The 26,353-nt window shown below is 35.2% G+C and overlaps 3 protein-coding genes across 3 annotated transcripts; 2 read left to right on the forward strand and 1 right to left on the reverse strand.

Moving 5' to 3' along the window:
• The first annotated feature begins 330 nt into the window (after positions 1-330).
• Positions 331-5,696, forward strand: LOC132276915 (uncharacterized). Its single transcript, XM_059778556.1, has 3 exons — positions 331-579; positions 4,021-4,186; positions 5,390-5,696. Exons 1-2 carry the CDS (start codon positions 418-420, stop codon positions 4,183-4,185), a joined length of 327 nt encoding a protein of 108 aa, XP_059634539.1. The 5' UTR covers positions 331-417; the 3' UTR covers position 4,186; positions 5,390-5,696.
• A 940-nt stretch (positions 5,697-6,636) lies between these two features.
• Positions 6,637-9,621, forward strand: LOC132276916 (3-ketoacyl-CoA synthase 10-like). Its single transcript, XM_059778557.1, has 3 exons — positions 6,637-7,341; positions 8,087-8,671; positions 8,982-9,621. The coding sequence occupies exons 1-3, from the start codon at positions 6,949-6,951 to the stop codon at positions 9,528-9,530; spliced, it is 1,527 nt and encodes a 508-aa protein (XP_059634540.1). The 5' UTR covers positions 6,637-6,948; the 3' UTR covers positions 9,531-9,621.
• Positions 9,622-9,768: 147 nt separating this feature from the next.
• On the reverse strand, positions 9,769-18,367 carry LOC132276914 (glucan endo-1,3-beta-glucosidase 6-like). Its single transcript, XM_059778555.1, has 2 exons — positions 17,338-18,367; positions 9,769-11,057 (listed from the first exon to the last, which is right to left on the reverse strand). The coding sequence occupies exons 1-2, from the start codon at positions 17,679-17,681 to the stop codon at positions 9,947-9,949; spliced, it is 1,455 nt and encodes a 484-aa protein (XP_059634538.1). The 5' UTR covers positions 17,682-18,367; the 3' UTR covers positions 9,769-9,946.
• Between the last annotated feature and the right edge of the window lie 7,986 nt (positions 18,368-26,353).

A 26,353-nucleotide genomic window follows, 5' to 3' on the forward strand; every position in this document is an offset into this window, starting at 1 on the left:
GTAACACTGTTTTAATTTGAAGCGTGACTTGTGACATTACCATACAGCTAGCAAGATAAAGGATAATAATAATAATAATAAATAAATAAATATTGTTTTTTTTTGTTAATAAAAAAATATTGTTGGTAATCTAATCTAATACAGTATACGGAAGGGAAAAAAAAAAAAAAAAAAACAGTATACGGAGTATCATAAATAAATATTCAAAAGAAAAGAAAATTGAAAGGAGAAGGGAAAAAACACACAATCCATAGATACGACGCCGTATACCGATTTATCGTATATCTTCCCCAAAAAAAAAATTTAACGGAATATAAAGCAACGACGCCGTTTGCGCGGAGCACTCCTCCGACTAGGGTTTCGATATTTTTTGTTCAGTCAGGTGGTTGTAGGAAGTAGCAGGGGAAAAGTGGAAAAATGAAGTCGGTGGTGGGGATGGTGGTGTCGAACAAGATGCAGAAGTCGGTGGTGGTGGCTGTGGACAGGCTCTTCCATCACAAGCTCTACAATCGCTACGTCAAACGCACCTCCAAGTTCATGGCCCACGACGAGAACAACCAATGCACCATCGGCGATCGAGTATTCCACTATCATACACTTTCTCTCTCTATATATACTTACATGCACATAAATGTTTGAACGATGATTAACCTGTATTATACTAATAATTGGGAGAAAAGATGAATACCCTTTTTCTTTAATTGTTCTTTTGCATTTACATTGAAGTTTTTCGATGCTCTGTTTGTTGATTGCTTTTCTTAGTCTGGGTTAGATAGGGTTAATGAATGGATGAACATAAATGGCATGTTTTTCAATTACATCGCGGTTGTTGAAATTATGCACGCTTTATATTAAAAAGTAAGAGAAAATTACAGATTGAGCATAGTAGTTGGAAACCATGATCTGTAATTGAAAGAACCATAAGGTTAGACTATGACCTTGATCATGTTCTTGAAACTACATACCTTTTGTTAAGGCCGAGAAGAAGAACCTTGGAATTGCATTATCTGTATTGCTTAGCTCTCAAATTAGAGTGCTCTATCAATTTGCAACAGAGTTTGTTAGGAAAAGAAGAATTGGCTTTAGAGGGTCAGAAGGACTGGGAGAGAGGGAAAATGATAAATAGTTACTATTTCCCCTTTTTAATAGCCGGTATCGTATTGGATGATATTCTGCCAATACATTGTCAGATTTTGATGAGTTGAATCTGAAACTTTAAAGAATTGTCATTACATTGGAAATACAACACCTATACATGGCCATGGCCAGTGTCATATAAAATTAGTTGGCACTTGACACTATTATTCAAGAACAGCCTCTTTTCTATAAGGAAGTTGGCCTTGTAAGTTGTAGCACCACCTGACTATACCAATACATATTGTTGTTGAATATAGGTATTGCAGTATTGGTTTAAATTGAAGAATAATTTATCAAAATAAAAAAAATAAATAAGTAAGAATATCAGGGACACTCTTTTCCAATCATTCCACCTTATTTCCATATTCCATTGGTATTAATTTTACAATAGATGTGGATGTATTTTGCGCACCATAATGTTAGAGGTTAGGTTTGTCTAGCCTTCTCCTTCCAGCACCTTGTCAAAGTGGGCACAACACTAGGTAATGACATTTTCATGTTGCTTTCCAATCATTCCACCTTATTTCCATATTCCATTGGTATTAATTTTACAATAGATGTGGATGTATTTTGCGCACCATAATGTTAGAGGTTAGGTTTGTCTAGCCTTCTCCTTCCAGCACCATGTCAAAGTGGGCACAACACTAGGTGATGACATTTTCATGTTGCTGTAATTTAGTTTTTTTTTTTTTTTTTCCCTAGTTTAGTTTATGTTGCCTATATAATGTTATATTTTTTATAAGAAATTATTTGTCAAGAAAAAGAGAAACTGAAAAAAATTATTAATGGAAAATTGATGAGAATAAAGAAGAATGAGAAATCCTCCAAAAAATAGAATTGACAAGGAGAATGAAAAGAAAACCCTAAATAAAGCAGCCCGTTCATCCCATAAGAATGAACTCAAGAGGGTTAGAGTGCCCATTAAATTTTTGTAATTATTGCCTTTCTTTGTGAATCTATCTACCTCCTCATTTTCCAATCTTGAGATCCAACTTAGCAGACAAGTCTTTACTCAAATGCATGTGGTGCCAAAAAGCAAACTGGATGATCTGACCCTAACTGGTTACTATTAAGCTTCAACTAATACATAGGAAGGCTCCTTGACTTGGGTGCCTTCTGCGCAGGGGACTTTTCAGGTCCGGTCCTTCTTTTTCTGCCTCTTTGGGTTTCACGGTACCACTTTCCCATGGAAAACGGCTTGGCTTTTGAAGGCAGCTCTTAAGGTGGCCTTTTTTGTTTGGACCGCAGCTTGGGGTAGGATTTTGACTCTGGACAATTTGAGGAAGAGAAGACAAATCATTGTCAATCGGTGTTGTATGTGTAAGTATGATGGAGAGTCCGTGGATCACCTTCTTTTGCATTATCCTGTGGCCCATGACTGTTGGAATCTTATTTTGGGACTTTTTGGTGTCCAGTGGGTCATGCCCTGGACCTCAAAGGAATTGATTGACATTTGGAGGGGCCAAAAGGATGGGGGCGCACGTTCACGATTTTTGGAGGGTGACCCCCCTTTGTGTTTGGTGGAGCCTTTGGAAAGAGCGGAATAGAAGATCTTTTGATGGAGAGGAATCTTCCATTGGGGCGTTGAAGTTTTCTATTATTTGTTCTCTTTTTAGTTGGGGTTGGGGGGAGAAATTGTACATCTTTAGAAGAAATCGTGGACTTTTTGGGTTCTTTGGGTCCATAGGCCTTCCCCTTTCTCTTTTTTGGGATTTGTACAACTCTTGGGACGCGTTCCCCTTTTGAATGCTTTCTAATACATTTTTACTTATAAAAAAAAAATACATATGAAGGCTCCAAACCAAATACGTCCCTTAAACCTTCTAAAACTTCAAAATTTTCTTTATTAATGATGGGAATCCATTGTCATCCAGCCTAGAGAGAACAAAAATGATGTTACCCAGACAGTCTTCTAAGACACCCCAGATAAGTAGATAACCCTTGAAGTTAAATTTAAATCTTGTTTTGAAGCCAATAGCAGACACTGCACAACATGAGCGACTGCCAGGTCAAAATCTGTCCCTCTTTGATGACTAACACCTAGAAATAATGCCAAAAAGGGAACTTTTATCCAAAGCATGTCGGCTTAATACCTCTGTTTTTTTTTCAAAATTCTAGCATCCATTTTCAGCCAAAATCAAATTACCCAAATAATATAGAGTAACCCAGCTAATGCTTGCCAAGGAAAGGAGTGTCTGCTAAAAAGAATAGGCTAATTGACAATGAACAGAATGTCAAACTCCCGAAATTACTGAAACACATCATACATGTGTGAATTTTCTATGATTAGTACTCAATGATTTCTTCTGACAGTTTTTGGTATTTTTCCCGAGGGCAATGCATTGGGAATAAGTTTTGTCATGTGACACTTATTTGATAAGCCCATGTTAATCTATTTAGTTCTTTGTGTATTCATCAAGTGTGGTGGCATGTTCTTTTAAGTTTTCTGTTTCCTTTTCTTTATTATTATGACTTTTGATGATCATCTGGTACAGTGAACCTTAACCCAACTGCATTATTTGTTCTGGTTCCTCATTTGTTTTCTCCATTGAATAATTTCTCTCTTTTAAATGGAAATAAGATAGTAAAACTATGTGTTTTGCTTTCATTACTGATTATATGTGTTTTGCTTTCGTTACTGGTTATGTTTTGGAGTAAACCATACACTGCACTAATTTATTTAACCTTGATAAGTTGATGGAAATGCACCAAGAAGAGCATTAAGTAAAATCAGAAACAGACACATTCTTTTTCGATATTTTATTTTCTCGTGTCATGATTCCCAACTGAAATATTTTTTTTTAACAAGTGTATCGTGTGATTTACAATCAAGTACTGTACTCTATTGCTAAATAAAAATAATTTATGAAACTGTATTTGCAGGTTAGATTGGATCCTTCCAGGCCATTAAGCAAGCATAAGCGTTGGACTGTTGCTGAAATTTTGAAAAAAGCAAGGATTTATGTACCACCACCAGGAACTGATACCAAATCAAGCAGAAAAGCTGCTGCTGCTGCAGCAGCAGCAGCAGCAGCTTCATCCTCCTAAGGTCTGTCTAGAACTCAATGCGTACCCTAACATTACTTAAGTTCACGTATCTTATGGATTTAATTGATTTAACCTGCTAAATTTATAATATGTGGTCAATTTCCAAACTTACCATTTTGTTCCTGCAGTTGATCCAGAGCCTAATAGTCTCCACTGATGACTTTAAAATAATAATGATCAATTGGACATCTTGCTATTGTTACCGTGTTAATAGGGGATGTTAGCATTCTATGATGACTTTTATTTTAAATGACAGAAATTATCCCTACTTTAAATCAGTATGGAACGTGTTTGAGAGAAAGACAAAAAAGAACATGCTAATCCTCCCCTTAGAGGCGGGGAGAAGCGCGTGCGTGAGCTGACTGATTTAACTAATAATGTTTTATTTATTTATTTATGTTTTATTTATTTATTTTGCGTTTGGTGGAGCCTTTGGAAAGAGCGAAATAGATCATCTTTTGATGGAAAGGAGTCCTCCATTGAGGCGCTGAAATTCTCTATTATTTGTACTCTTTTTTGTTGGAGATGGGGGAGAGATTTTTCTTCTCTTGAGGATATTGTGGACTTTTTGGGCTCCTTGAGTTTATAGGTTCCACTTTCTTTTGTGTACAGCTTGGGACGCGTTCCCCTTTTGAACGCTTTCTATTACATTTTACTTATAAAAAAATGAAAAAAGAATTTATATTGGTTGAATAACTAAAGGCTCAGATTACTCGGGATATATGCATTTGTTATATCTAACAAATGGAGGGTTTTTTTTATCATAATTATTCAAAAAAAAAAATAGATTACAAATTGAGTTTATGCCAGTTTAGTTGTAATCAACAATTCAATATTTGTGATTGTTCCATATTTGAAGCAAGGGACTTGTTGTATGAAGTCTATTCAATGGTACTTGTAGAATTCATGCATTCATCATATATCTTCATAACTGCATGATACTTCTCATACCATCACCTGAAACAATTGCATTTAATATTGTTGGTATGTGTTTGTCTATATATGTTGATATTTATATGTATCTTGTATTTGACACTTCTTGCAATCACAAAATTCAATGTGAGAGACATGTCTGTTGCAGTGAGTGCTAGAGTTGCCGGAAAGATTTATCTAATATGATCCAATACTGAGCGAGCAGAAACCTTTTATTTCTGTCACATAACACTGGATGTGTAAGTTAATATTATATTTCTTCTTTTGCCAGGTGAAACTGTAGTAGTGATGTTAGAACATCTGTTTGGCCTGGAGAGCTTCAAGTGCCGTTTGTGTTGGTTTTTTGGCGGTTTGCATCCTGTGACGTTTGCGTCCAGTGAGGCAACCTTTCGCTGATCATATTACCAATTAAAAAGGGGAAGTAATTTCTCCAGTTCTGTAGTGAATTTTCTGGCCAAGTTCTGGATAAACTTTTTCAAGTACATTGTTGTGTAATTAAGAGGATTCCATCATAACAGCAATCAGCATGTGGCTATTGTCCTCATCTTCAATGTTCTAAGCTTTCTTTCTTTGTAAAATGTGGTGTCATGCGTATTTTTCTGTGGGAGAAACACAAGTGTGATGGGTATGCAGCTTATACACCTCTGCTAATGTTTTGCTGAGGTCTTGCAGTCTGGCAATTAATACCAGTGGAGAGACAACTGTTATCTTCTTGTAACACCTTTGTGAGGCAGATCGAGCAGGTACTTTGTGCTGAATAATATCAACTCTTTTCCTTCTATTACCTTCTCATTGAGAGGTCAAAAGCATTGAGTGAGGGTCATTTTTGTCAAGCAGGTGACACCAATTGAATTGTGTTCAATGTACAAATCATGTCACATTTTCTGATGTGATGAAATGGGGTTTATCTAGTCCGACTGGATATGTGATTTTAACACCGGATGCATTACAGCCTTGTTACTCATTAGGGCTTAATCTCTCCAAGCTGCATTGCGGTAAGGTAATACAAAATCAAGATCAATTGTTAGTGGCAGGCACTCAAAAATAGCCGTGTCCGGGAAAACATTTTTCTTTTGTCTTTCATCCGATGAAAAGTGGACACACAAACCCTTGTATAAATTGACTAATGCTGAAAAGTGGACACACAATCCCTTGTATAAATTGACTAATGCTGTCGTATTGCTTGAATTATTGCTGGTTGGGTTGCTCCTTGTGTGTCTATGACTTTTTTATAATTTTAGACTTAAATCGGATCACAAATATAAATTATTGATGTTAAAATATCTCCCACTCACAAATGCACAAATATTAAGCAATGTTATGCAAGTTTAGACTGCAAATAATAATAATAATAATAATAAATGGATGATGATATTTTTATGCAAAGTTCACGTGATGTCATTTATCTCTTATGCCCATTGATTTTTCACTTTCCAACAATTTCTCTTTTTAACACTATTATGCACAAATAACCCGGGTCACAAAGGTAATGAGCATGTGATATGTAATGAATCTCTCTCTCTCTCTCTCTCCACACGCACAATTAGACTGCTACAAAGCCGTTGCTAATACGCTTCATGCACAAAAACCCTTTTTTCTGTTATCACCCTCTGATTACATATGCTAACCTCTAACGTAACCTAATTTATTTATTATTTTTTCATGATAAAGTATCCCATCTGCTTCATTACATTACATCCAAGTCCTCATGCTTAAACCATGCATTAATTTCTTTTACGTGCACACTAATGCATTTCATTGCTTGAATAAATTTTTTTTTTTTTTCTCATTCCCACTTAAGTTGTCTTGGATCTTCTGTAACCAGCTTTCATGGCAAGTAAGAGGGAGCTCCTCTCACCGGTGATCGTTAGCCGGGGCGTCAGGGACTCGTGTCCTTATGCCGGGTCCCGGAGTTTCTCTGTGAGAGTCCGGCGTCGCTTGCCGGACTTCCTTAATTCGGTTAACCCGAAATATGTGAAGCTTGGTTATGGCTATCTTATAAGCCATGGCATTTATTTTGTTATTGCACCGGTTCTGTTAGTGATATTTTGTGCTGAAATAGGGAAGCTGACATGGGAAAGGTTTTGCTTGAAATGTGACCTTACCGATGCACTTTTCCTTGTGGGATTGTTGGGTTTAATTCTATATATTTATCTTGATTTAATGCCTCGGCCTATTTATTTGGTTGATTTTGCTTGTTATCGGCCTCCAAGTGAATTTAAGGTAACTCTCTCCCCCTAAAAGTTAAAAAATAAAAAATACATCATTCCATTTAGATATGTGTGTGTTGATATCTATGTATTGTGTGTATTTTAACTTGTTTCATTTTCTTCCTTTGTGAAGCAATTGCATAAAGAATTTGAAAAAAAATGACATAATTCAATTCTTTTCATTTTATTTCCTCTTTTATTCAAAATCCTTATATTTGGAGAATGATTAACATTAATCAACAATTATTAAAGAAGAACCAATTTGAAATTTAATTAGTTCCCATTCATGGGTGGTATGATTTTTTATTGCTTGTATATAAGGTTATATTATGCTACTGGCGCTCAAACAAAACTATCAATTTCATTATACAATTAGGCTTTGTTTATTTTCTAGTGTTTGGTTGTCGTAAAATATTTATAAAGAAAAAAATATATTAAAATTTAACAAAAATAATTTATTCATCAATTTTAGGTAAATTATTTTACATGCCCAACCCGATGAACTGGACCTCAATCTTTTAAAAAATATTTTACCCCAAATATATATATATATATATATATATATATATTTTCCAAAAAAAATATTTTACGTGAGGAGCCTAATGTTGTTATTGTTTTTATCATTAATACTGTTATTTTTCAGTTCATATTAGCGTATGAAGAAAGTACTAGTCCATTTTTTTCACTTCTTTTGTTGAACATCCATGTTAATGCATGCACATATAACATTTTATCTTCCTGCTTTTGCCAATGAACAGATCTCAAAGGAAAAATTTATTGAGTTGGCGAGAAAATCAGGTAAATATGATGATGCAACGATTGAATTTCATCAGAGCGTCATCAAGAATTCCGGCATGGGAGACGAGACCTACTTGCCAAGAACAGTATTCAATCCTGCGTACAAGAAAACCCTAAAAGATGGCCGAGAAGAGGCGGCAATGGTGATGTTTGGAGCAGTCGATGACCTCCTTGCCGCCACCAGAATCCAAGCAAAAGACATCAAAATCCTGATTGTGAACTGTGGTGTTCTGAATACCACTCCATCACTCTCAGCAATGGTGATAAACCATTACAAGCTCAGCCACAAGATTCATAGCTTCAACCTCGGTGGCATGGGCTGTGCCGCCGGTCTCATAGCCATTGATTTAGCAAGAGACCTTCTAAATGCACATCCGGCTTCATATGCACTGGTAGTGAGCACAGAAGTTGTGAACTTTGCATGGTATGGTGGAAAGGATATTGACATGCTCCTTCCTAATTGCTTCCTTCGGATGGGGGCAGCAGCGGTGTTGCTCTCAAATCACCACCTGGACTGGTGGGGCGCAAAGTTTGAACTCAAACAGGTACCTTTTTTTTTTTCTCTTATTGTGTACATTACGTATGAATGTATTTATGTCACTGTTATATCACATGTAAAGCACAAATGCACAATGCTACTAAATAAGCTTAGATTTGTGTGCGTGTGTGTGTGTGTGTGAGAGAGAGAGAGAGAGAGTAAAAACGAGGGCATCGATGATTTTTGGAAGCCAAAAACACTCAAGTGAGCCAGCTGTATTGTAAATTTCATCTTCCAACAAAATTTGCTATGTTTCCAACTTGACACACACACAGAGAGAGATTCTAAATTGAGAACGAACTTCCTGATTGTTGCAGCTGGTTCGCGTTCACAAAGGGATGGACAACAGAAGCTTCAAAAGCATACATCTCAAAGAAGATGCTGAGGGAAAACAAGGCATCTCAGTGAACAAAGATGTGATTGAGGTGGGAGGCCAAGCTCTCAAGGCCAACATAACCACCCTTGGCCTGCTCGTTCTCCCCATTCCAGAACAAGTCCATTTCTTCACCTCTTTGCTCTTCAAGAACAAGTCCAAGCCTTACATTCCCAACCATAAGCTAGCCTTCGAGCACATTTGCATACAGGCAACGAGCAGGACAGTGCTTGATGAGATACAGAAGAACTTAGAGCTTACCGAGGAGTACATGGAAGCGTCAAGGAAAACTCTAGAGCGATTTGGGAACACTTCGAGTAGCAGTGTTTGGTATGAATTGGCTTACTTGGAGGCGAACACAAGGCTGAACAGAGGTGACAGAGTTTGGCAAATTGCTTTTGGTTCAGGTTTCAAGTGTAACAGTGCTGTTTGGAGGGCTCTTAGGAGTGTTGGGAGGCCTAAGAGGAATCCATGGATTGAGGTTTCTACGTAGAGGGTTAAAGATTGAAAATTTTAAAGATAAAAACATAAAATAAATGTTTCTTTGTAATTATTTGGAATATGGTGTTCAATGGATGTGTTAGGTAACCTATAGTATTTTTGAAACATATGACAAGTAACTGTCTCGATCTGTGTGTCAAAGCAGCAGCTGTGAGAAAACGTCAACAGATGGTTTCAATTTTACCATCAACTGAAAACCAATTCATTTTCTGGGAACAGACAATAAAACATAGGGTACAAAATTATTAACCATCAACCAGAAACCAATTCAACTTTGCTTAATCAAATGTTCATTCACAAGCCCCATCTACCATACAGAGAAAATTGGAAGCAATCAACACCAGCTATTTTCAGATTCTACAACTTTTCCGAAAACAAAAATAAGGCTAATGAAGATAAAACTAGAACTCAGAGAATTTTCCACAAAAAGAGAATCAGGCTTACCTCCAAGATCCATGCCTGTCGAATAGACCCAAAATTTTCAGCACCCCCATAATATGGCTGGATCATGATTGGGAACTTGCAACTCCCAACTGATGGGTCTGTTTTGGTGGTCATTGAAAGGTTGAACTTGCAAGCCTTGTCAAGCTGGTTATTTTTCTGGTAGTAACTATTAAATGCATATGAGATGTTCCCCCGAGCATCCAAACTTCCACAAGATGTCTGATACCCAAGGCTTGTGCAGTCAGCAAGTCCACAAGCATAGCTCACACTTGGTGCAATTCCTGGATCATCAAGCTTTGCAGATGGCTTCATCACACACCACTTATGCTCTAGACGGCTCACAGCCTTCGCTGGGACCAAAGCTCCCGAATTTGTGGTTCCAAGGTTAAGCTGGTATTTAGCTGACCCATCAAAAGTAAATACCCCCCAATGGCGTTCAAAATTTCCTGGTTGAATACTCTTAGCATCCTCATCAATCAAACTAAACAAGTAGGCATCAACTGGCCCAGGTCTCATTGGGGTTCCTTTCCCACCTGATATATGGGACATGAACCCTTGGTTGAACCGCTGGGCATAGACCATGTTAGCATTTTGATCTCCATCTGTCGGCCAACCAATTTCTCCAATTATAATGGGTAAGTTTCCAAACCCATTTCTCTGTAAGGCCCACACAAGGGTATCATGATTTGCATCAAACATGTTGTAATAGGATGTCCCACCATCATTTACAGGAGTTGCATTGCCATCAAAGAATGCATACTCAACCGGGAAGTCGGAATCTATATAGAGGCTTATGAAGGGGTAGATGTTGACGGTAAAGGGGCCACCATTATCGCTCAAGTACTTGACTATGGCAAGCATGAGGTCATGGATGTCGGCTCGGAAATCGCCGCCAGATGGAACACCACTCGAGCTCAGGTAGACATCAGCATTAAGTGGGACAGTGACTTTCACTTGATTGCTGAGACCAGCTTTTATCAGAGCAGATTGGATATTTTGGAGAGCAGGGAACGTTGTCTTGAGAAAGCTTCCGTTGTATGTTTCCAAGAAAGGTTCATTTCCAACTGCAACATATCTGTAAAATCACAAAAAACAAAAACTTGGTTGCATGAGACAAAGTCTAACATAATGCTATACATTCACAAGACTCGAGAATGCCAATTCTTATACATATGCATGATGTATTTGCTAAGCTTCTATATAACACAAAATCAGAACAATGAAGTAAGTTTCAAGCCACACGCATCAGACTACTGGACAGGGCACTAAAATGAAATTATTGCAACAATCCTATCTTAGCAAAGCCATAACACAATCGGTTGGAACAGGAAAGAATGCAATAAGACTGTTCACTGCCTTATTTTCTTTCTTTTGGGCATCCAAAAGGTCATATTTACATATACTAATATATATACGATAGTTATTTATGCATAAATGAAGAATGATAAAATGAAATAAGTTTAAGCCACACATTCTGGAACTACTAGACAGGCCACTGAAAGGGAATTATTGAAACCATCCTATCTTAGCAAGGCCATAAAACAATTAGTTGGAAGTTGGAATAGGAAAGAAGGCACTGATACCGGTTGATGGCTTTCTTCTTTTTTCTTTGTGCATCCAAAAGATTATACAGACATTATACATAAGATAGTTATTTATGCATAAATGAAGAATAAAACCATGAAAAATCAATTTAATACACTTCATATGAACTAAAAGTTGGAAATTAACCGTCATTGTATACAAACATTTTAATCCCTTTATTTTTTTTCTGAAAAACATGAAAATACAATTTTTATGTTATTGGGGGGAGGGGGGATTGGATTGGAAACAAAATTGATAGTTAAATTACTGGATGATAATATGATAAAAGTGAACTTAGCCATAAATTTAGATCCTCACAACTCAACAAAGCCTTACAAAAATTGGTTCACTATTTTCATGTAAATTTCAAACAAAAAAAATTTTGAAATTGTATTGCATTTCTAGTAATAATAGTAGTTAGATGCCAAAAGTATGAGGAGGGAAGAGACTACTAGATCATTTACATGTCAATCAAGTATATTAAACTGAAGCAAAAACCCATTATTCAGGAGATTTGTTTGGTACAAGGTGCTATGTGATATCTTATCATCTTTAAGCTTCTATGAGTTGTATTTTTGTTGAACGCATTTTTATGACACTAGGATTAGTTAGTGACTTGATTTATATAATCAAAGGAGTTTTATAATCTTAAAATTGCCAAACACTAGGTTGTCCAGTCCACCTCTCACGGCACACAATGGATAATGATCTTTTCTACCTCTATTTACATTTTTTTTCTGCAAATTGTTAGTAATCATCTTTCTTCTTCAGTGAGTCTTTTAATTCTCCTTTTGTGTAATTCCATAGATTATTCGAATTAATTTTAGAGCAATTAGGTAGCTTAAGCAAGTCCTCTAACTGCAACATAACGTTGGAAGTGTACCTTTTCAGCAAACTACAATTGCCATATCCTAGTGTTGGCCACCACAATACTGCTGCACGATATTATAAACCAGAAAACAGATTTAACAACACCGGTCACATAGTGAAAATTTTGGAACTCTGTTCTAAACCAAACTACTTTCCATTAGCACTTCAATTGGTAAATTGGTAATTGTTTGGGCTCAATATGTAAATGTACTGCAGCCAATTAGGCTTTAATGCATTCGTAGTATCTGGACATTGGACATTGGACTTTAGACTGTCTTGCTGAGACCTTTTGTTCTTCTATGTATTTTCTTCCCCAACTTACTCCTGTCTACTGGGAATCTCAAGAATTTTGCAGGCATTCCTAGAGTAATTTGACAGATCTGCTGCATCCTAATAATGGGAATGCACCATTTTCCACATGATACGTCTGTCATCTCATGGATTGTGACGTCACAACATCGACACACTAGATCACAATCTGAAGCAGGTGAATCGATGTTAATACAGCGGCTTTGGGGAAAAAATTAGGACAGCAGCTTCATCGTGCTTAAGGTGAGCTGATGTTGACAAAAAAATTTGCATCTATTTAACATTTGCATAGTTGATTGCAGCAGAAACCATTCAAGGAATCTGCAAATTTTGCCTATTTGGTTACTGCAACTAAACTGCTTTTTAAACACAATCTGATTTCTATGTAGTTGCTACTTAATAGAATTTTCGTGATTTGCGCTTCCCAAAAAAGCAGTAATAATAATTTCCAGAAATAAAACAAGGATCCTATGGAAGAATAAGTAATTCTATCTCAAGCAATCGAACTTTCAAATACAGAAACATCCTGTGGTATTTTCTCTTTATGCTCTATTTGGTCCACAAATTAGTGGCGGAAAGGAAAAGGAAGGAGATAGGAAAAGGAAAATGATTTCCTTCATTTATATCCTACTCAAATAAAATTAAAAGATTTTAAAAAATATAGGGAATCAAAAAATGGAAAAGGAAAATGACATTAAAATTTTTGTCGAACCTTAGACCAGCTTCCTGAAGCACCAGGAGGTCCAAGACCAAGTTGTTACCCACTTGAGCCAACCCCTTGGGGTTTAAAAAATTAAATAGATATTTTCTTTTTCCCCCAATTTTTGGTGGTAACCACACAAGGGAAAATTTTATTTTGCATGATTCCTTTCTCTCACAAAATCCACAAACCAAACAGAGACTTAATGTCTGTAGACGTGAAAATATAAGTTTCAAATTCTAAGATATCAAGATTTCCTTGAGTCCATTCAGACTTTCAGATTTACAAGCTGTAGTTTCATACTTTGTTCTTAACATAATGATTCCTATTGCATGACAGAACGAATTTAGCAGAACTGCAAACTAAAACTTTGCCAGAAGATATCAGTAAAACTGAGAACCTCCGAAGTGATACAATGAGAAAATAAGAATTCAAACGCCACAAAAATGCCTTTTCTACATTTGAAGTTGATGACCGTCATTGTACTTTATGAAATGTGCAACGCCATGTAACTAAACTGTATCAAGTGACACACAAAACTATTACCATATCAGATCTCAAGTTGAATGAAAATTTGTATGGGAGGGCAAAATCCCAACACAGACTAGTACAACATACGGACTTTGCTTGGACGGACTCCATTAATGCAATAAGTTGAACTAGAAGAAATATCAGTCCCACAAGAATAACAAGTAACTAAAAGTTCAAACTGGTTTCAAGAAATTTATACTTTATTTCATCTTTGATAAACAACCGTAGCCCGAGTAACAACAAAGTTACATGTTAGTTGCCTAGAATAATGTACAGAACCAAAAGGGAACTTTGGAGGACTGAAAGATTGACGTGGATGAGAAATTGAACCTTGGTGAAAAAGTCCCCTTCTCTGTGGATCAGATGGGCTAATGATATCAAATTAAAGATTAAAAGTAGCTGGAGTCTCAGGACTTCATATTTCTGTAGCTGGGAATCATGGGATTGAAGGAAATTACTTGAGGTTTGTGAGAAAGCTAGTAGCCTAAAAAGTTTGTTTTGCATCTATCCAGAGGGAATTATAAGGCTGATATATATATTTTGGGGAGATTGTGAAAAATATATATTTTGTAATTGGCTAATTTCGTTGTCAAAACAAGTCCGATCGAATTGTAATTTTTCGGTTCAAAAATTCAAAATTGAAGATCGGATGCGGATTTGAAGAAGTTCAACTGTTCATACTTTAATACACTCCGGGATGATGAAAACAATGCTTTAGAAAGGTATGTGAGTGTGTGACAACACTTAGGAAGTTTGAAGACATAAGTTTTTAGTAAGTTTACATTCTGGCCAACTTGAACTGATTCAAGATTATTCGAACAGGTTCAACATCTGAGGCTCTGTGAAAAATTCAAGACTGGCCATCCTGAACCGGTTCAAGAATCAAAAGGATTCTTCATATGAGCATCGACCATCTTGAACCGGTTCCACTTTCTTGAACCGGTTCAAGGCTTCTGATCAAGTTTGGTAACTTCAGTTTCCTGATCTGTTTTGAATCCTTTTGGTCTAGACTTCCTTCTAAAATCCTATGCACGAATTTTACTTGCTTTACAAGTATTCTTAGGTCTTCCAAACTTCTATATAATGCCTCTGTCATTCAACATTGAGGTATGACTTTGAGGAATATCAATTCATTATTTTGAGAAAACCTTTTGAGAAATATTGTTCAGAAAATCAAATCTGATTTTTCTTATTTTATTTTTGAGAGCACACACATATATTCATAAGTGATTTAGTAGTGTTGTTCTTTATCTCATCGGAATTGGAGCTTAATTGAAGATTCAGAGATTCCGAAAGAGCAGATTTATTTCTTCTACATCAAATTCAGATCTTGAAGAAATTGGGTGAAGCGATCACACTTAGACAGGGTCAAAGCATTCGAGGAGTGTTATTTGATCTACCAACAATCCTTCTACATAGATCAAGTATAAGCCTAAGGTCAAGAGCTGTTGGACGGGACGTCGCAAAGCCACAGGATTGTCAGCGGTTGGTGTTTGGTAGAACGATAGGATGTGAGCTTTAGTCAAAGTCCATTGTACTTTGTTTCAAATATAGTGGATCGGTTTACTTTGGACTGTAGAGTCCACGAGGTTTTTCCCACAACAATTGGTCTATTCTACCTATTTGGGTTTCTTTGCTAAAAATCTTGGTGCAATCTCTCTAACTCTACTTGCTTTACTTTTCAGTATTTATCTTTATGATTGTGGAAGTTTAATTGATCATATTGCTTAGGTAATTTATTCAATCACAAAAATTGGGTAAGTTGACCTAATAATCTCATCTAGGTCATTAAAGGAGTTAATCACAATTAAATCAACTAATAGCTTCCGCACCGCGTAACCTCACAAAAAGGGCGAGCCCTATGCATGAGACTCCCACCATTAGGGGGTTTGGGGAGGATTATATGTATGTAGTTTTACCTCCACATGCAGAGAAGTCGTTTCTTGTTTCGAACCCAACTCCAAGTCACAATGGAGCAACCTTACTGTTGCGCCACCGCCCGCCCTTATAAGGCTACCCATCTATGATGCCAATTTGTACAACTGATATAAAGAAAGATTCCAACTTTAGTGCTAATCGTGTCACTTGGACTCGGATACATATGTCAAGTGTGAGTTCATGTCTAAGCATCGGATTTATTTAATCCTCAAACCCCGACATAGTTAGCAGCAATAATGTAACAAAAGTAGATAGTTTTGTGACAATAGTGTAAGAAAAGGAATGTTGTTGGATCCATTCCTTAACAGTATAAGATTTTGGTGCAATTGGTAGTCTATCATGATATCATCTTTAAATGGAATAAAATTGAAGATATTCAGAAAAGCTTTCTTGACTAGGGTGAGTGTAGACAGAACTACGATGATGTTATATTCAGATTTGCAGCATGAAGAAAAGTGAAGATTCAGTTTCCAACCAAATGTATTTTAATGAATTTAATATATTTGTGCAGTTTTCTTCAACTACTGAGGTTTGATGCAGATGGCTTCCCATTCCCACAGATATTTGGATGATGTGTGCAGATAGGTTTACGGCAGAAATAGAGGGATCAGTGGATGTCATTAAAAGTCACGAGAAGCATAATTTTTCTGTGTTTGGTTGTGCAATTGATTTGAGCTCTATTATATGCCATGTTTGGAGGCTATCAAATTTGGTAAGGACTAAGGAGCTGGCAGCTGCGAAAAGTGAAGTCACATAAAATTTGCTTCAGATTCACAAAAATGCTAACAGCCTTTTGAACATATTCGAAGACACTACTTAAAAAATTAGACAGTTGATTTATGACATAAGCAAGCTCAGGATAGGTTTGATCTTGGGATTTGTTCAAATGTACAAAGAAAGCACTGGGGTGGTGAACTTTCAGCTAATTGGCTTACAGCAAAGGACATTTTAGGGATGTGTTCTTGTGATAAGTTATCCAACGCTGCTCGAGAGACAAATTTAAATTACTTACCTAAAAAAAGAAAATATTGTGTGAGGATCAATGAGAGAGATTCTCAAGAGTGCAAATTCTTTAAATAGACAATAATATTATCTCTCGCAACTTACCCAGAAAAAAATAAAATAAAAATTAAAAGTCCTAGAAGTAAAGTTATTGCCCATAACATAACATTGCAAATAACAATTTAATTATGAAAAAACAAGCAGAAGTAGCAATCAAGGACCACAACCTCATCCTACTGGCTAGCTAGACCCACACCTTCTGGACATCAATTATCATAAAACCACAACCACCTCTTAAATAAACATAACCACATGTAATCTAAGTGTTCAAAAATCATCACATTAATTTTCCAATCAATTCAAATGGTATTGATGTGACAGAATAGAAGTAGTAGAAGAAGGGGAACTAGAAGAGGCTAACCTGATGTTGACATTATTGGCGGTGATATGAGCAGAGACATTTTTGGACACCCATTTCTCAGCAGCCTTCATGCTGCTTGCAAGAGTTGCAAGCATATCATTTGGGATACCAACCATCACCTCAATCCCAGACCTACTCAGAGCTCTCAACGCATCGTAGTCGGCGTCGAAAAGTTTAACCTTCTGGATCCCATTGTCCCTCAGCATACCCACCACTGTTTCTGGAGGCAAACGGTGGCTTGCTTGTGTGCCCCAGTTAGCACCAATCCCACTCACTGAATATACTAATGGAGATAGTGAAGCTAATAGTACCAAAAGAAAGACTGAAAAAGAGTACCCCATCATATTTAATCAATCTGCTACCTAACCAACCTATATGCAAACCAAAATCAACTAGGGACTTAAAAATACAACATTGTTTGTAAATCTATAGGCAGCTTTTATTAAATAAAAAAGGGTTTGCAACTACAAGTGTTCTGATATTATGGCCAAATAGAAAGCAAAAACAGACACAGAACAAAAAAAATCTAACGCATAGGTGATTCAAATAAAAATAAAAACCGATCTGAAAACAAGTACAAAGTACAAACCCAAAACAGTTTGGGGAACAAAGAAAAGGGATTTTACACTAGAAAGCCACATCAAACCAGGAATGAAGAAATAAGCAACACATATAAGAAGAAGATGGAAGGATAGAGCAGAAGAGGAAAAGACTAGTTAGATTGAGAATAAGGGTTTGGTTAGTGAGGTGGATTCAGTTTTACAGCTTAAAACAGTCCACAATCTTTAACATGTTCTGGTCCTGGATAATATTAAAGAAAGAAAAAGGTATTTGAGATCATTCGAGTTGTTGATTTGAGATGGGTGTGGATGTAGAGGACTCAAGAGGGTAAAGACGGAGCTCAGGTAACCAAGCAGACCATCTCGTAACACAACAATCTGAAACTAAAACTAATAAAGGGAACTGAAAATTGTACTGCTTGAGTGGTGAAAAGTGACGGAGTTGGATTCTCGAATAATAATAAAGCGAGCTCAATAATCGATCCACCCATCCACTTTCACCCATTAATGTACACTAAAGATAGGGACGACAGATAATACTGTAATAAAGTAAAAAAACTACAGTAAAAAATAATACGTAGTACTCCGTGTACAGCAAATTCGGTTGATACCATGTTTCTCGTCCCCAACTCGTTTTTACATTATTGCTATTGTTTATTTATTTTTTATTTTTAAAAAATTTATAAATTCACACACTAATTTTTTTTTTTTCCTTCTGAATTGAGATCTTGCCCTTCTATTTTAGAATGTGAAAAAGTATGACCTATTTAATCTCAAACTTTTTTGAGAAACAGACCACTTAGAAATAATAACTTTGGGGATAGATTGAAATATTTACTCACAAAAAATAGTACATAGGTCATTGACATTAAAAAAATATATACTCTAAAAAATATTAGGTAAAATAGTCAAATTTAGTTACAATAAAAAAGAGAGAGAGACCGAAACTCGTGACTTATTATGAATGAATTTTACCACTTAGTAATAATGTCATTAATATTAAAAATATATATACTCTATTAGGTAAAATAGTCAAATTTAGTTAAAAAAAAAAAAAACAATGACCAAAACTCGTGACTTATTATGAATGAATTTTAAAATTCTGTCCGTATAGTCCTCTTCGTACAATTCTGTGTGTATGTTCAAGGTAAAAAACAGAGCTTTAAAAACCACAGTTAAATGCACCTCATTGTAATTTTTACAAAACATGTAGTACATATTTGTGATGCATTTCACTGGGAAAAGAAAATAAAAGAATAAAAAAATTTACTTTAGTGTGTGGAGTGGCTGTGTTTATGTGTGTGGTACTAATAATGTAAATAACCGTCGTCTGAATATTGGTGGTACAATTCTTGATAAACTGCATGAAAATTCAATAAGTAAGCTGAAAATTTATTAATTAATTCTAGACCATTAACATAGATTAATTGAATTCAAATTTTAGATTACAAAAATAGTCCCATCGGAATATATTGATATATTACAAATTAAATTTTATTAAATTAGTTAATCAAGTATCAAATTTGAGCTTGAAAGTGGGTAACGTGGCTTATCAAGTTAAAAATAAAAAAAATTAAAAAAATAAAAAAAATTAAAATCATACCTTTGCCCTTAAAAAACGTACAAACTGATATCTAATTTTTGAAAAATGATTTGGTGTCTTAATCTTTGAACCCAAACAACAGAGTAACCTCCGAAGTCCACGTCACAGTGAGAGCACTTCGTTAATTGCATTTTTAGATAATAAAACAGTTATTACCTGATTGGAAAATAGATAGTTCACATTTATATATTTTTTTTTTTTCAAAGTAAAAATATTATAAATTAATTGTTAGAAGAGAGGAGGAGGTTGCAAGGCTAGACATAGCTTCCAGACACAACCCATTTAATGATTAATTGCATTTTTTCATTTGTTATTTTGAAATTCAAACTCTCACCTTTTATAGATGAATATCCTATTTGTAACGCGATCAAATAAGGTGCATGAGTTAAGTAAACATCACCTGTAACTCCGTCTTTATATATATATATCTTTCTTTTTATTTTATTTTTATTATGCACCTACATATGAGATTTTTTACAAGATTCTCTTAATCAAACTCTACAATTTGTTTTTTTGGTCATTCAAACTTCTCCCATTTTCTTTTATTTTTCCTATCATTTTTGGTTTTACCCTCCTTTCTATTTTTTTCCCACTTTTGCACTCATGTATATTGTAACTTTTTTTCTTTTTCATTACTTCTCATTTTAATTTATTGATATAATTTTATGAACTTAATTTGTTAACTCGACTGAGACTAATTAAATCAAAAAAGAACATAGCCCAACTGCCCAACCTGGCATATATAACAAGGTTATCATGCATCATTTTTAAAAAATTAAAGGGTTAATTTCAATGACACCAATGACATCCCTTGAAATTTGGACAAATTTTACCTGAAAATACCTTTCGAAAATAAGTATCACTCACATTACAAATATTTGGTTCGGTTTTAACTCACACCCCAAATGTTGCTTTTCGGTGGTTGTCATAACACTTTTTGCGTGTAAAATGACATTATTATCCTTTTGCGTATAAAATGACATTTCTACCCCCTCTCTCTCTCTTTCTCTCAATATATATATATATATATATATATATATATATATATATATATATTCTCGAAAAATGCTACAAATTTATTTTTCCTTCCTCCACCCATTGGAACAAAAATTCAATTGAACTAGTCACATTCGTCACTTTCTAAGCACCAACTTAAATTCCTTACTCATTGCTTCAAATCTTAATATATATATATATATATATATATATATATATATATCACACGCACGAAAAAAAAATCATTTCGGCATTTTTTGTAACTTTTGGGTTTGATTTCTCAGCTTAAAGACCATTGCATCAGTTAATAGCATTGCATCAGCACATCACCTTATCATTAATTCACCTAATTTTTAGGCCAAACACCACCTAATTCTAACGCTGATCCCCACCAACACCCTTTTCTTTTTTTTTAGTTGGTACTCACATGCACATGCTTCCATGAAGGCTTGACCCCTTGACCTTCCTTTAAGAAGTAAGGGTCTGATACCGCTAGGCCACTAGCCCGTTGGTTCGCCACCAACACCTCCTACCCCAAACAACTCAGATCACCACCTGTTGGTTAAAATATATGCTTCAAATGATATTTAAAATGTAATTAACCCTGTACTAATATGCCATAAGATATTTATAATATGCTAAAATAATTAATTAAATATTTAACTAGGTATTTAATTAAACATGCAAGTTAAAACAATAAAATAATAATAATAAATAAAGAATCTGGATCGAGGCTAATATTAGATATTATGTCCTTAAGATAAATTCGCCCCACTATGGTGCTAACGGACTCAGTGGCGTCTATCTCCCAAGATACAACGGTTTACATCCACCAGTAGCAGCACTACAAACTCGTGGATATGGCGAACCTTCTTCGTGTAATATTCTCTCTGACTCCAAAATGAATTAGGTGCAATCCAAACCAAATGGCTCAGATCAAAATTAATATGGCTCAATGAAATTGATTTTGGGCCTAAGTGGCTTAGACCACTTGACCATGGCTTGAACCCACACCTACTTGGGTTGGGTTCATCTTGAAAGAGGAAGAAAAGAAATTAAATTGAACGAACTGCAAATGGCAGCCCAATAGGGTATTTATAGAAATAGAGGTGCCTTTTCAGATTGGATGTGTCTTTTCATTATTAGACACAGTCATTTATATGCGTCTATTCATCACTGGACACAACCATTTTAATTGGTGGCAATGGTTCACATGGTGTCTGTTCACCACTAGACACTTCCAATCCAATAGGTTGTAATGGTTCGCATGGTATCTGTTCACCACTAAACACATCCACTCCAATAAGTTATGTCTGTTCATTTTAAATTGCATCTTTTCATCCCATAACCAACTAGTAATCACACATGTTCAGTCAATGACATCTATTGATGACTAATCAAACAATATTCATTCATAATTTATAACAAACCCCTACATGAATGGAAATTAGCTGCTTAAATGCAAAATATGATTATGCAGACACTAAAGAGAGTATAGTCGGAAAGTTACTACATCGGGATAGGTAGCTTTTGGCCTTGAACCTTCCCTAGTGTATTACTATCGAATTTACTGACTAACCAATGAACATGATTTTTTGAACTGTTCAGCCATTGATGTAAACCAAACCAATAGTAAACACACAGTTCCCTTCCTCACAAAGTTGGTTCTCATTGTTGTATTCATTTTGGTCATGAACAACTCCTGACATTCATGAGTGCTCTAAAAAACTTAGCCTTTATAGTTCTCATAAAGCGGCCTCACTTCACACTCATATAGGTGACTTCTTATTAAGAGTATCCTATCATACCCCACTTGAATTTTTAAGATATAAGAGTCATTAAAAGCATAGCTTATCATAATCCTAGCTGTAGGTAGCGCTGTCTCATCATAGAAATGGGTAGAAGATTTATATCTTCCCAGTGCTTCTGGTGAGTCATTCAAAATTTTTGTTGTCCCTTTGAACCTAGATAATGAGATCTTCAGTCACTATGTTGGGTTTCCATTAAGATGACTCGTTAGCTTATAATACCCCTAGTTTTAAAAATGATATAATTGAAATTTTATTTTATTATTTTATTGCTACGTGGCTAGGTGTTTAATTGGTTTCGTGTTTTATGTTTAAATGAATTAGATGTTGTGTGAATTTATTTGTTAATTGATTTTGATGATTTATGTGTTTAATTGAAAGTATTATTATTAATGTATTAAAGAATGGGATTTAATTTAATGGTTTATTTAATTAAATTATTTAAGTATTGTTTTAATTAATAACCGTGTTAGTTAGATCACATTAGGGTTTTGTATTTGTTTGTTACGTGATCACGTTAAGGGTTTTGGCCGACTAGAATTGATTTAGGGTTTTCTGTCTCCAATTATAAGTGGTCTCTAGGATGTTAATTGAATATTAATTGAACTTTTCATGTTTTATATATGTCAATTTAATCGTCTGTATGTGCTAAACTTTGTCTGAAAGATTTATTGCACCTTTGTTTCTTCATCGTCTGTTTTAAAGCATGTAAACTGATGTTGTTTTAAATTGTTGTTTTAGTTGTTACTGTTGTAAACTAAGGACTGGGGGTTGACACCGGATATGTGTTAGACAGTTAGGACAAGTTTTAAGGAAGAACAGAGGGGCAGGAAAGGACCGGAGATGAAGCAGATGGTTGGAAACGGAGAAGGAAGCAAGCAGGGCTCTCAAAGGAGGAGAGAGCCGACTCCAAGAAGTTGGGAGCCGGCTCCCCCCTTCATAGAGCCAGCTCCAAAGGCTAGAGAGCCGGCTCTAAGGTGTTTAGAGCCTGCTCTGTTAAATTAGAGAGCAGGCTCCCTTGGTTTGGCTTTGTTTGGATGGGTTTTGAGACTGTTCGGGCACTGTTTGGGACGTGTTTGGGATTCTAAATGGTTTCAGGGACTAGAATGAGATTTTTAAATGTAATTTCATAGGATTCTAAGTTCTCTGATTATATGATTTGACCCATAGAGCAAACAGAATAAACAGTGTATAAATAAGCAACTTTGCAAGTTGCTAACGGATAGGAAGAACTAAAATGCTAAATCTTGTTTTAAAAATTTAACGGATTGTAGCATGGACTCTAAACATGGTGTTAGGTTGTATTAGGACCCCCAATGCATAATTTATCTGTCTATGCTAATGGTGTTCACAGTGTGGACGTTTTAAACAATGTCGCACACTGTTGACGGATATAAAATGTCTAGTTGGTTAAATTTATTTAAACAACTTAGGTGACTGGAGGAGGACTTTGAAATCTATATTGGACACATAATAGGGTCATGTACCGGATAAATTTTACTTGTACTTAGGTTGGATTGCAATTACTGTTAAAATTTTGTTCCATTAATGCAAGGGATGTTGTGCTGGATTTTAAATTGACAAACTGTTAAACTTTGTCTCGTCAATTACATGGATGGATTTTGGATTTTAAATTGACAAACTGTTAAACTTTGTTTCGTCAGTTATAAGGATGGATTCTGGATTTTAAATTGACAAACTATTAAATTTTGTCTCGTCAATTACATGGATATTATTATGGATTTTAGTTGATGAACTGTTTAAATTCTGTATTTGTCAACTATATGGACTGTGTGGATTTTATTTGATGTACTGCTTGAAATGTTGCATCATTTACGAATCATGTGCATGATATGCACCGGTATGGGACGGTGGCATATGGAAGGATGGATTAGATCAAAACGCTAATTCCTACCCATTCATACATACGGAATGGATTAACTAAAACAGTTAAATCCTACATGGTTTCATGTCCTGTCAACTAAAACAGTTGAACGACATATTGGATGGTTGTTTATATTTCTGTATTAGGAAGGATAGGGATTTAATTAAAACATTTAAGTCCTAATTATATGTCGTATTTGGACAACGAACAGTTGACTGACACAACATTTTATTTGGATGGAATTTATATACATTAATTTATGTTAGTCTGTGCGGCTGAACAAGCTGAACGGCTAACTGGATTTATTATGGACGGATAGGATTGGACTTTAAATATATATTTATGGTACCACGGTGTGAGCTTGAGTCTCAGGATCGTCGGTTAGGGAGCATATATGCAGTAGAATGCGTAGCTGGCTATGGTGGTTAAGGTATACCCTGTTAGGTTTAGGTAGTCATGTCCACTCAGGTGCGTTTTGTATGTTGCCTTCTATTCAGGTTGAGACCCTCATCATAATTCAGTGGGAGTCCTATAGTGTGGATATATATATATATATATATATACACGGACTATATAGATATGGTTGAGAAATCTAGGATGTATCTACGCATCGGGTCTCTGTTTGGATTGTAGTTAGGATAGAACTTGTTCGTGAGCCTGACCCACTATTATTTTTCAGGTAATAGACGGTTCAAGGTCTTAGAGCTTATTCGTGCTGAGCAGAGACGGCTACTCATTTTTTCGACGACGTAGGAGTTTCTTTATGGTTTTTCTTCAGTTGTTGTTTTCAATGTTGGAGTTTTATTACGGGTCCACCAGATAGATTCCCGAGTTATATTAGAAATGGAGAAGTTAAATGTATCGGAAGAATTTCTTATTTATAAAATCTATTCTGAGGTTTCAGTTTCTGAATTATCATTTTAGTTTCTTTTCAGCATTTTTATTTATTCATGTTTATCTTAATTGTATTATATGTTCGTTTATTGCTAATTAGTTTAATATCCTCGGATAATCGGGTATAGGCCTGGCCAACCCGCATCCAGAAATTCGGGGGTATCACAGCTTTCGGTTTTTAATCCCATTCCCCTCGATGATCTGTGCAATTATTCTCTGGTACAACCCTCAATTTTATATGTGGCCACAAGGTTGTGTTTAAAAATATTACACTCTGCAGAGATTTCTCCAATTGAGAGCAACTGTATACTCTGTGCCATAAAATTGTTTATTATTAGCAATATCCTTTTCTTTAGTGGCACAGGTGTAGACTTATTTTGAAATATCCTCTAGGTAAAGTCTATTGACTTTCTTATTTGATTTATTCAAAGTTTCTAACTTTGAGTTATATTAAGAACATACAACTACACCTTTAATATTAAAGATATATTCACTATTTGATTTGAAGTCTTTAATATCCCATATCCAGATTGCATCACTGTTACACCTCCAATTTAGTTAGATACATCGATCCATACAATATTTGACTTAGGTGTATCTCAATTACCCAATTTATTACTTTTCAGTGATCCTATCCTGGATTGAAAGTGTGCAATTAATCACAGTTATTAAGATGCCTTACAATCTTAACCAGTGATATACTTTGACTATTATTTATATTTGAGATTTATATCTACAAAAGTTAGTTAGGCTTTTGTTGTCATAACTAGTATTATCTCAATCTCACTCTATTGAGAATATACTATGTTATCAGATGTTAAATCTTTCATATCAAATATATAATTAGTATATCCTTAAGTTTTTAAGGTATATAATGACTTATGCATCACATTTATATCATTGTCTCGGTACCAGCTTTAATCCACTCAAGGACTTATAAGCTTGCACATTTGACTCTTCAACTAGAACAAATAACTCAGCTCTTCAACTGGAAAAAGAACTCTTCTAGTTGTTCTATAATATTTTCTTCATAATAAACAACATGCACTATTGTTATATTACTATAAATGATTTTTGGTTCTATCCAAAATCTCTTAGGATTAAGAACCCCCGCATTTATAAGTATTTCTTATTTGGTGAGGTAATTCGCAGCAAATTTCATTTATGAAAAATATCCTCCCACAACTTTGGGATAATCTTGAAATTTTATATATAATATATTTCTTATGGTTTTCCAAAACATGAAATACCATATATTAAATATTTCACC

Source organism: Cornus florida, unplaced genomic scaffold, assembly GCF_030987335.1.
Source record: "Cornus florida cultivar Cherokee Brave unplaced genomic scaffold, ASM3098733v1 CherokeeBrave_3.0.0_Hap2_Chr10, whole genome shotgun sequence".
Taxonomy (NCBI): Eukaryota; Viridiplantae; Streptophyta; class Magnoliopsida; order Cornales; family Cornaceae; genus Cornus; species Cornus florida.